Genomic DNA, 12,702 nt, shown 5'->3' with positions numbered 1-12,702 from the left:
TATTATGTAAATATAATTTTGTAATTAAATTTCCTAAAATAAAACTGGCTACAGCTATTTATCATAATATTTTATGTTTATATTATTCAGATTATAGTATTGATTTTAATACAATTATTAACAACACAAAATTAATTCTGCAGAATGTAAATTTACTATTTGTTAGAAAAAAAGAACTAAACTAAAAACTAAATGCAACTTTTAATGGTTTTTATTTATAAAAACTGTGATTTCTTGTTGTTCAGTTTTAACGATGTAACTGTGTAAGAACATCTTCAGTATATTATTTTAAATATCAAAATAATAAAATATAAACATATTTATAATAAGCATACCACAGTTTTTTGAAAGTATTAAAAACCAAAGTTTAAAATGTATTTTTTATATATACGTATTATGATTTTATTTCTAATAGGATAGAGCATGAATCAACAGGTGTCTAATAATTACCAGATTTAACTATTTATTCTAAAATTAATAACGCGTTAAGAAGACAAAAAAAAAATTCAAAGATAATAAAATATAAATTCATTTTATTGAAGTATATATTTCATCAATAATACTTAATATTTAGTAATTATTATAACTCCCTATTTCTAACACAAGCTATAGCTTTAAGGAATTAGGTAAATTCAATTTGTAATCAAGAATATTTTTTATCAAATTTAAAGGCTTAATTTTTAATTTTTTGTATTTTACATATTATTATAACTTGCTTTAAATTAAAATTTCAAAAAAATCCACTAGACAATATGTTTAATATTTTTACCTTTAAGGTGATGGTAGGTAAAATAACTACTGTATTATTAAAACCAACAATACAATATAGATTCTGCTGAATTAAAATTGTCTGTGTTTTTAAAATGAATACAATGTACACCTACTCTTAGTTATTAAATGTTGCATAATCTAATTAATAACAAATATTTTAAAATTTTATCTTTAGCTTATTCTCAAAGAACACCAGTTATAACACATATTACACAAAAACTTGTAAAAGATATTGGCGGAGCAGCAGAAATGGCATGTACAGCCTTAAATAGCAAGGATTTCAATGTTTTATGGATTAAAGTTAACAAAGAAAGTTCTGAATCTATTGCACTCTCATCTGGAAACAAACTTATTGTCAATGATCCAAGATTATCATTGAGACAGGACATGAATAGCAATCGATACATATTACAAGTAACTAGAGATATAATAATACAATTAAAAAAAAAATTATAAGCACCATGTGCCTATTTAATAACAATTAAGTATGGAAATAATATATATTTTCAGATTAATGATATTCAGGAAACCGATGCCAGTGTCTATCGCTGCGATGTGGTAATTGGGATTAACCACAAAATATCCGCTTATACCGAGTTAATAGTGCGTAGACCCCCATTTATTTATGATAACTCGACAAGATCATTTGTTGTAAAAGAAGGTCAACTAGTGCAACTTGAATGTTATGCTGGTGGGTATCCTAGTCCAAGAATTTCCTGGAGGCGAGCTAACAATGCAATTTTATCAATAGGTGCATCAATGTATAGGTACCAAAAATAATAGAAAATACAATATAAACAAGTCAAACATTAATTTAAACATAATTTATATACAAATAATTACATAAATTAAGCATACATTTCATCTTCTAGAGGTAACATTTTGAAAATGCCTGCTATAACAAAAGAAGATCGTGGAACCTATTACTGTGTCGCTGAAAATGGTGTTGGAAAAGGTGCCAGACGTAGAATTTCCATAGAGGTAGAATTTGCACCAATAATCACTGTTCTTTATACTAGTTTGGGACAAGTTTTACGTGCTAACTTAGATCTTGTATGCCATATTGAGGCGTATCCTCAACCAGCTATTGCTTGGTTATATAATGGAATAGAAATACACAATAATAAACATTACAGGTATACTCATTAATCTTGATTATTTTTATTGTTGAAGTGAAATTTAATGTGATTTTTGTTTAACATTTAGTATATCACATTCTACTACTTCAGACGAAATATCGGATACTAATTTACAAATTATCACAATTAATAATCATCAATATGGTTATTATACCTGCAGTGCGTCAAATGTATTAGGAAGTACCGAAATGACAATTAATGTTTATGGTAAATATTGTTTACATAAACATATTATACAGAAAATCAATTGCTTTTCAATTTTATTAGCTTAAGTTTTATACTAGGCAATATGAAAAGATTTTAAATACAATTTTTAATTTTTGTTCATTTCATAATTTGACATTAACACAATTTAATTTTTTGACAATTAACATATTATAATATTTTTTTGTGTTACAGAAGCACTATTACCAGAATGCCCTCCTGTCTGTGATTAAATATCATCGTGCTCAATTGGCCAAGCAAGCTGCTGTTTGATTCTAGTTATAGGTGCTGAATGTTTTAATCATGTACATTTAACTTTTATATTTTTCAATTCAAAAACAATATATCAATGATTGGAATAATAAAATTGATAAATGTTGTATTTCTGTAAACTAAGTAAACGACCGCATTGTGAAAAAAATTACACAATATTAAATTGGACTGACCATTTAATGAAAAAGTGACCGTTTAAAAAAATATTTATAAATATATTACTGTAAAAAAATCATAAAATAAATGTCATGCAATGGTCATCTTTTCATAAAACGATCGATTTTGCAAAGGTGGTTACAACATTAATATACCTGCTAAATACCTATGTTTATTAGGTTGTAACAATTGATGGACATTAATAAAAAATATATTACACATTATTAAACTTTTAAACGGAGCAATGAATATACGTCTATACCTATTGATTTTCAATGTTATTTTTTTTGTTGTCTGCATACACATGATAAAATAACATTTAAGAAACTAAAAATCTACATTTCTAAAGGTATTATATTTATAGTACCTATAATTTATTTCTCTATTAATAAAATGGTAGGTTGAACTAATTTTTACGAATAACATGTCACATAAATCATACAACAATTTATTATCATAATATTATTGCGCACGAATTATAAAAATAAATTTAGTAATACTACTGTGCAAAAAATTACTAAAGGTGACAAATAAGTAATTAACAATATTTAAAATAATATGTATAAAATATAATGTATAATATGTTTAAAAATAATAACAAATCAACAATATTTTAGTTCTATGTACTTTTTAAGTAACTTAAAATGTAAAACATTAAAATATATTTAGATATACAATTTTCAGCATTTCATTAGCACACACATGAGATACGTTAAACGGCACTGCCCATTTTCAAAGATGTTCTACTAAATCATTGTTTTTATCTTTAATCGGACTAGTTGCACAGTCTTCAATGGGCTGTACATCTTCAGAAAAATTCTAAAAAATTAAAGTTAATATACTTTATAATTTTTAAAAATTATTAGGTAAAAATAGATTTAAATATACCTATTTCTTGCAATGAAACTTTGTTTTTGATTAGTCTGCACATTATTAGTTAAAATATTCATAGTATTAGTATTGCATGCTTCAATACAATTTGTGGAATTAATTTCTTCATCAGAAAACACTTTTAATAGTGTGAGAATTTGTTACCTAAAAACATATACTTATGTCTTGTATGTATAATATACAAGAAATATTTTTATTTTAAAACATACTTGTGATGAAGACTGAATATTAGAATGTTTAGTTATTGTTGGATTATTATGTAGTAATTGTAATTTATTTTTATGCGCCTCTGAAACTGATGTTTAGATATAGTTCCGATATCTGTAATGCATTTGTGAACTGTTAACAACACTAAAATCAGTATCCATTTTTTTTAAATACCTAATTTAAAAGGTTACTCATAAAATTTATTACTTAATTATTATATATATATATACATTTATCATATAGGTATTTGGTATGTATTCATAAAATGTATTAAACTAATTTTTAAAAGTAGGAATGTTATTACATTTACTTTGTACTACTAGTTCAAATTTAGAATCAGAATATTAATATTTATTTTTAATTATACCAAAGAAAAATAGTTTTAAAATTACTTTTATAAGAACCGCTTGACTTATAAAATGTATTATTGTATAATATACCCTTCATTAACTAATTATCAGTAAATCGTAGAATACAATCTCAGTATATTCTTTATATATCCGTATACATTGTATAGATTCTGATATAAGTCTAATGGATTTAATCTATATGTACATCAAATATGTGATTTAATTATTTTTTTATTATCAATAGGTATTAGGTAATATGTATTATGTATATGAATTGGCCATATTTTCACTAACAATTTCATGTTATCATATTAAATTATATACATATTATATAGATAAATGTTAATATAATTAATCTTGGATATACTTTATTTGAATAAGAAGTATAACTTCCTATCAATATTAATATTAAATGATAAATTTCTAACAGAAGTCAATAATTTTACTAATTAATTTGGATAAATATAAACTATTGTCTATTATGTAAAAATAAATGTATAATATACAATAAGTTACAATGTAAAAACAGTTTGAATTGTAAATTAGGTGGTTTAGGCAATAGACAGTGTTAAATTTATCTACCTAATCAGTATACTTCTGTGACTAGTTGGGTCCAAAAAGTTGTTTAAAATGTTTGCATAATTCACTTTTGGTTTACTTTGATAATATATTTTATTCTATTAAAATCATTTTATTTTGTTTCAGAATTGATGAGTAATTAATAACTATAGGTACATAGAATAAATATGTTATTAATTATTAAACTTACTCTGCCGTCATTAGGTTAAATAGATATGACGTAAACTACAAAATTTACTTGCCGGTCTAAACTATATACACTTTTACTTTTTTATTCTTTTATTTTCATCAACAAGATAAACAATCACAATATATTGTTTGATCTTATATACATATTATGAATATGTTATAGTTAAAAACTAATAGTCTTTGCATAAATCCATGTTCAAAATAAAATAAATATTAAGATTTTGATAATATACATCATCTAGTATAACCATACTATACCTTTAATGTATTCGTTTATTATAAAATAGCTAGAACCTATATGTTTATTGTAATGTCTTTGTTTTATAATATTTTGTGAATTTGAAAAAGGTTAAATACAAAATTAAAAATCTCACAAATTACAGCACACAAATTATAAAAATAAATTTATTAATTCTACTGTGTAAAAGATTACTAAAAGTGACAAATAAGTAATAAACAATATTTAAAATAATAAATATACAATATAATGTTTAAAAATAATAACAAATCAACTTAAAATGTAAAACATTAAAATATATTTAGATATACATGTAAGAGTTAACATTTTTATATTTTATTGGTAGCGGAATTTTAACTACGGAGCAGGACATTTTAAAATTGGTCATTGAATATGAAAACCTTGAGTCCATTATAGAATGATGTAGAATTAAGTTAGTTTCATCGCCTCGAGTGTCAAATGAATTTGAAACCTAAAAAATAATATTTAATGATAGTTTTGTTAGAATCTTTTAAAATATTAGTTTAGAATAGGTGTTATCATACAAACTTTATTCCATCCAAATTCCGTTTGTAGACCAGTATCAATATTATCACATAAGCCTATGATTGTTCTACTGTGAACAGTGGCGCGTAACGTATAAATGATATGTTGTCTATTATCTCTATAATACCTGTAAAATATTAATTTTTTTATGTGATATACAGAAAATATTTTAAATATAAGTATCAGTACCATGCACTAAATGAAATTTTAGGTCGAAGAGTTTTCATCAAGATTTCATTTAAACCATAATCTTTTAAAATAATTTTTTGATCTATTGTTCGTAAATACTGAAAATCTATAGCAAAACAACTTGTATGTCCATCAAAATCTGGATCAGATAAAACATGACACTTATCCTGTAGTATTTGTTGAATACACGACATGTCAACAAAGTTAAACATATCAAAATCGCCAGGCATAGACCATAATGTATTAGTAACATTTCCCCAATGGTTCAATCCGTCTATATATAATAAAATAGTTATCATGAGATTGTATAAATTATTTTACATTTTTATAAGAAACAGGTATATACCTGGTATATAATTTATTTTCTACTTACCCTGCCCACAGTGGTTTTTCACCAAATTTCTGTTGAATGGATCATACTTGATTATCGCGTAAAACACGTACCACGGTAAATCCAGTTTTCTAATGTCATTTGAATTGATTTGTGAGAAACTGTGGTACCCTCGGCCATCATTCATAAACTCGTTTTTTCGAACAGCTTTTTCTTGAAATGCATATTCGTCTATAAGTTCTTTCTATCGTTTACACACAAGTCTGCAATCGAAAAGTGTGTCTGCGTCTACAAAGGTAAATGTGTTTACAATTACTTCATTCGGTAGTAAATCAAAAAGTTGGTTATGATTTTTTAACGCTTCCATTATTAAAAATGTAACAATAAATAATATTTTTATAATGTAAACGATACTGATATAAAAAGAATTTGAATTTATTCCAACGAAATGAGTACACAAAACACGAGGTATTAAATAAACTATTATTAAACACTCTCAAAAGCCTGCAGACTGCAATACTAAACTGTCGAATAATGAACTTATCATATTAAATAAATATCTAGTCTTGCTATAACTGTATGATACTACTCCGAAGCCCGAAAGCGATAAGCAGGGTTTTGTCTAACCCTGCCTTGGAAGAAATGGTAAAATGCATAGATTATTTCATGGAGGATATTATAGTATCACGCAGGGGTTCCATAATAGACAGGTGTTGGTACAATATTTAAAAACAAACAATAATTGTACCCAATATTTTATAATTTTTACTAAAATCTATACTTGATAAAGATTCGTCAATATCAAAACAGTTTCTTCAGATATTGACAAAATTAGCCACTAATTAACCCTTTTTATTGTTGGGTTTGTTTAAGATTACATTGGAAGTGTTTTTAAGTTTATTTTAGTGATGGGTCGAACTCTGATTTTTTAAATCGAACCGAACTTGAACCGAACTTTAAATTATTTTTTCGAACTCGAACCGAACCGAACCTTCATATTTTCTACCGAACCGAACCGAAACGAACCTAGAATCATTTTAAGTCGAACTCGAACTCGAACTCAATATTTTTTATCATTATTATTATAAATGATACATAAGGTGCCTGTTACAGTTTATAACTTTCTATCGCCAATAGTCTAATTATTTCTAAAAAATGATTATCAATTTTTATTTTTTTTAAATAAATTTTGAAGAATTGTACAAATATTTGGTCTCTGAACTATCGTGGTCAGTAAGTCAGGTTCGACAAATATTTTCAAGTTCGATTTTCGAACAGTAAAAGATGTTTGATAGTTCGGTTCGAATTTTTTTCGTGCCGAGTTCGAATTTCGAACCGAACCGAACATCAAGGGTTCGGTTCGGTTCGGTTCGAGATTCGAACAGTTCGACCCATCACTAGTTTATTTAAATATATATTAAAATGTATAAAATATTAGTACGAGTTTTTTCATTTAATATCTACATTTAGTGAACTTCAAAGTAAAAATTCAAGCATCTAAAGTCGTGGGATCTTAGGCGAAGACAGAAGATTAAAATCTCAAACCAATGTCTATAATTTCGTGAATTGCTCATCATCATTAGTTGTAAATCGTTTATCGTCCAAATCTAAGTCATTTAATCAATTTTCACAATATTAAAAAGCTCATTATTGCCGATTGAAAATTCAATAAATTTATTGTTTACTCAAATTCGTGGGATCAGTCATGAACCACTGAATCATTCAAAAGGCGCTTCAAATTTTAAGTGATCGTTTATGGGCCTGGAATAACGTTCTAAATACAGTATTTTCACCGATAATTTACGAATTACTGTGATTCATTTTTTTGGAAATACTGCTTAACCTTAAATCTCGGTAAAAGCAAAAACAACACACCTAGTCTGCGCCCTGCTTACTCGAACAGCATTTATCATTACGCCATTACGGCAAACGCTAGTTGGCTAGACATATTGTTTCTTCGTGTCTTTTTTGTTCAAACTAACAATAATTTTCATATTTCTAAATCCCTTTCCGTGAAAGACAATTAAGTTTATTAATATATATCTCGTTATTACTGTTGACATTCCGAAATGAAGTTCATCTACGGCGTACTGTTATTGCTATGTATGAATTTCGGTAAGTACCTGTTTAACACACTTCACAAATGACGGCGGTGATGTCAGTCAGGTCGACAGATGGTTAGAATCCAAACCTGTTGTCGAATCCAGTGCCAGGGATTATACCAACTGTTTGGGCTTTAGATGTAATTGAACACATAAAAAGACCCAGTGGACTGTTTGATATTGTAATTTATTGGATAATAATAATTTAAAATAATATTTTAATAATAATAAAAAATTAATACAAGAGTACACTTATTGTCACTAATGAGGTGACATATTAAGCATCAACTAAAAGAGCGGAAAAAAAACTATCAAATATGATACCTACCTATGACCTATACATATCATTAAATTACCTATCACTATTTTCAGTTATAGGAGATGCTTAATATTGTGTAGCACTTAATTATATGACTTGTATATGCCTTTGTTATGATATATACACAGCAGTGTCTATTATATATAATTTAATATATGTAGGTTTTAGTCTATGTATTTTAAGTTTTAATAAGCACTAATTTAGATACTTCATGTACCTACTTATTATATCTTAGTTTGTGTTTAACATTTTAACAATTTTGGGAGGCTTAGAGCCCTAAAACCTTTATTATATTATATTAAGTTTTATCTACAAGACAAAAGTTTGGATTACATTTTTTTAAACATTAAACATTATAAAAATAAAGATATTGCATTTATTTTGTCATTGATTGTAGTGTAAAAATAGATTTGAATATTTGATAATATGTATAACTAAACTTGAAATTAAAACTTTCATTAGGTACTTTAAATATATTTTGAACACTTGTACGGATCGTGATTTAGAGCTTTTAATGCTTGCATATGTCCGTTTAGTGAATCAGTTAATTGCCGATTCTTTATTGATTGGTTCTAAATAAAAAATACGTTTCGTATGCGTTTGTATCAACATACGTGTATTATTATATCTTGTGGTAATTATTTTCCACGCAATTGCATAGTTCGATGAGGACGTTTCCAAATTTTTTATTAACGAAGTGGCTTCGCCTTCTAACGCATTTCTTAAATAATAAAATTTTTTGTATATCTGATAATGAATTATTTGTATGTATCATTGCACAGTATATATCATGAAACGTGACCCAATCATCGAATTTTCCCGTGAATTTAGGAATTTCGAGTGGCTTAAGTTTTACAAATGAAAAATTGTGACTTTTTGTAGCTTCCCCTTGATCAGCCTGTGTTAATTGTTGGCCTTGCGCAGGCGCGTTATTTCCCGTTAATCTATCGTCGACTTGTGACATTAAATCATAGTATAAGTCTTCGAATGTGGACCTATATTGTACCTGTTCATTACTAACATCTAATATCTCTATATTATTTTGTATGGCATCAAATTCGCTCCATGCTTCGCGTATCTTTTCAGCCCGTAATCTTAATTGCGTAGCAACGTTGGACTTTGGCTCGTCCAGAAATGTTTGAAACCGAGTAAGCTGCCCTTTTATTTGACCACGACGTAGAACGTATACCGCTAATTCATTATTATCGTTGGCCATTGTGATCGACCTCTACCCACTATCTACTGTTTTTAATGTTATAATGATATAATGTTGTGGATATAGACTTATATAGAGTATAATTTCCCTAACAGATTTATTTTAAGTCAAGGACAAATTAATAAGACTTATGGAAAAGGCCACTTTTTATTTTAATACGCGTTAAATTGAGACTCACTTACCTGATGCTGTCTTCTTTTTTGAAGCTTTTTATTGATCTTCTTCCTTGAACTTTTAAGTCAACCGTGAATTTGTAAATCAAATTACAATGCGTGTAATAATATTGACGCGCACGATTCGATCCGGCTCGTCTGGACCAATGTTTGGGCTTTAGATGTAATTGAACACATAAAAAGACCCAGTGGACTGTATGATATTGTAATTTATTGGATAATAATAATTTAAAATAATATTTTAATAATAATAAAAAAATAATACAAGAGTACACTTGTTGTCACTAATGAGGTGACTGTCGCAATTTTACGGTATTGTCACCGACGCAACGTTTAGATAACCACTGACGACCCGTGCCTGCTTTATACCCGACCCAAGACGATATAGATAAATGTACATTGAACACCAACCTTATTATTATTATTTTTCATATTTTTTTTAGCACCAATATTTATGTTCTCTACTTTGATCATAAACATGTCTATATAAGTCTATACATATTAAGCATCAACTAAAAGAGCGGAAAAAAAACTATCAAATATGATACCTACCTATGACCTATACATATCATTAAATTACCTATTACTATTTTCAGTTATAGGAGATGCTTAATATTGTGTAGCACTTAATTATATGACTTGTATATGCCTTTGTTATGATATATACACAGCAGTGTCTATTATATATAATTTAATATATGTAGGTTTTAGTCTATGTATTTTAAGTTTTAATAAGCACTAATTTAGATACTTCATGTACCTACTTATTATATCTTAGTTGGTGTTTAACATTTTAACAATTTTGGGAGGCTTAGAGCCCTAAAACCTCAGGGCTTAAGCTCACCAAAAAAAATAAATAAACAAAAAAAACCAATCCAATCTCAAAAATTTGATGGGACTTTAGGATTTAACTGATGAACAATAAAAACGTACAAGCTACCAGCTCTGTCTAACACATTTAGTACCCATATTAAATGTTAGAGAAAAATAGATATTTTATTACAATTCTGTATTATTGAATAACACTGTTACTCTTTACCTACTATACAAACTAATAATTAAGTAATAAAAGTTTTATCAGGGATTGATACCCATTTCTTATAAATAAATACAAAATTATGATAAACTAAGTATACATAAATAATAATGTATTTCATGATGTAAACATGTTTTAGTTAATAAGTTATATAATATTTTTCAACTATTATTGCACAGTCATTGCACAATTACCTAGTTGTTAATTTTATCATTAAAAGTATTAATAATTTAATTTTAGTGTGTTTATAATAATTAACGTTAAAATAACATAAAATTATGTAAATTATTAAGTATGTTTTTTCAATCTTAATCACTTTAAAAGTTTAATGTATAAATAGTGAATTGGACTTAAATTAGTCACCAATTTCAAATTGTAATTATCTTTGTCAATAATTTGTTATGATACAGATATAAGAATAATTAGATTTAGGCACCTATATTATTAAGGATAATTATATAGATATATAGATTAATTTTAAAAAAATAATTTTAAATACACTATGTTTGGTCACTTTTATTAAGCATATTTAAATGATCTTACCTTGAAACGAATTCTCTATAAGTATTTGGAAAGGGTTGATTTTGAGATGCCATAGATTTTACATTCTGTGTATATAATAATAATAATTAGATTTTGTTTAGTAAATACTATGATAAAGACATTAAAACCCAAATGTATTTACCTGTGATACTGAATTTGAAGATTCTCTTTTTTTTGCTAAAAATGAATGCATGTAATCTGAATCTTGCATCATAGATGCTATAGAATTTGAATCAAACAATGTTAAAGTTCCAAATTTGTGTAACTATTATCTTTGTAGGATGTGGAGGCTACTGCTGATGACACAGAATTACTATTGACTTTTGAAGGTGTTTGCAATGACCCATTAGGGAAAGTTCCTAACATTGATGACCCTTGAATGTTAGGTATAACAGACAACAGTGTAACCAGAATCTTTAAATTAAATCAAATAAAATAATAGTTAGGTATGCTATAATACACGAAATAAAAATAAAACATAAAATAGTAATATTTATACCTTCAATATCACTATCACTACTGTCAAAGTTCTTTTTTTCTTTTTTTTTTTTTATAGTAATGGATCATTTAAAACATTTTCAGTATCAGTTGATTCCACTTCTAATCATTTGTACCAAGCCTTATTGAAATTACCAACTAACATGTATACATATTATATATTATTGATAAAAATAAATAAATTATATTTAAAAGTAAAGTACCTACATACTAACAATAATATATTATTTTATTATTATTGTTGAGTATAAAAATGTAAAACAGTTTTAATCAAAATGTAAAAGAAATCAGTAAACAATTCTAATCAATTACAATTATTAATATTATATTAGAATTAAGTATTTATATAAAAGTATTCAATTAAAATTGTTTTATTTTTCATACCATAAGTCTTGTTACCACCAACAACATTAATTTGATATTGTTGCCATGATGAATCTGGATCTGTGGCCTCTTTTAAATGAATACTAGTAACTCTGAAGGGTGGCCAGTAACAATACTTTATAGAACTACTAGATAAATTATCAATTTCTGTCTCTAAAAGCCAATTAATAGGTATAACACTATAATCTTTGCTCATAAAAAATATGACAACTACCCATTTCTGTTTTTTTTTAAACATCTGCAATGATAAAACTAAGTTTTTAATGTCATTAATTAAATACCTAGTATATAAGTTGCCCCACCATTTGTTTATGTTACTAAGTTTTTTCTTCTTAAGGCATATAATGTGTTTGGACTTAATAATTGAA

General features: G+C 26.4%; 1 protein-coding gene and 1 pseudogene across 1 annotated transcript in view; one reads left to right on the top strand and one right to left on the bottom strand.

Annotated features, from left to right (window-relative positions):
• The window catches only part of LOC132927555 (lachesin-like), a 20,837-nt gene extending 18,219 nt beyond the window's left edge, over positions 1–2,618 (top strand). Inside the window, exons 2-6 of the mRNA XM_060992102.1 lie at positions 947–1,185; positions 1,282–1,538; positions 1,644–1,907; positions 1,978–2,117; positions 2,310–2,618. Coding sequence (XP_060848085.1) covers positions 1,021–1,185; positions 1,282–1,538; positions 1,644–1,907; positions 1,978–2,117; positions 2,310–2,347 — 864 coding nt within the window. The 5' untranslated portion in view covers positions 947–1,020 and the 3' untranslated portion in view covers positions 2,348–2,618. The remainder of the gene's footprint in view (positions 1–946; positions 1,186–1,281; positions 1,539–1,643; positions 1,908–1,977; positions 2,118–2,309) is intronic.
• LOC132927554 (uncharacterized) overlaps positions 1–12,702 on the bottom strand; it is a 23,130-nt pseudogene extending 10,428 nt beyond the window's left edge.

The sequence above is a fragment of the Rhopalosiphum padi genome, chromosome 3 (assembly GCF_020882245.1).
Source record: "Rhopalosiphum padi isolate XX-2018 chromosome 3, ASM2088224v1, whole genome shotgun sequence".
In the NCBI taxonomy this organism is placed as follows: Eukaryota; Metazoa; Arthropoda; class Insecta; order Hemiptera; family Aphididae; genus Rhopalosiphum; species Rhopalosiphum padi.
Note: the sequence above shows the minus strand (reverse complement) of the source record. Positions and strands in the feature narration are given on the sequence as shown.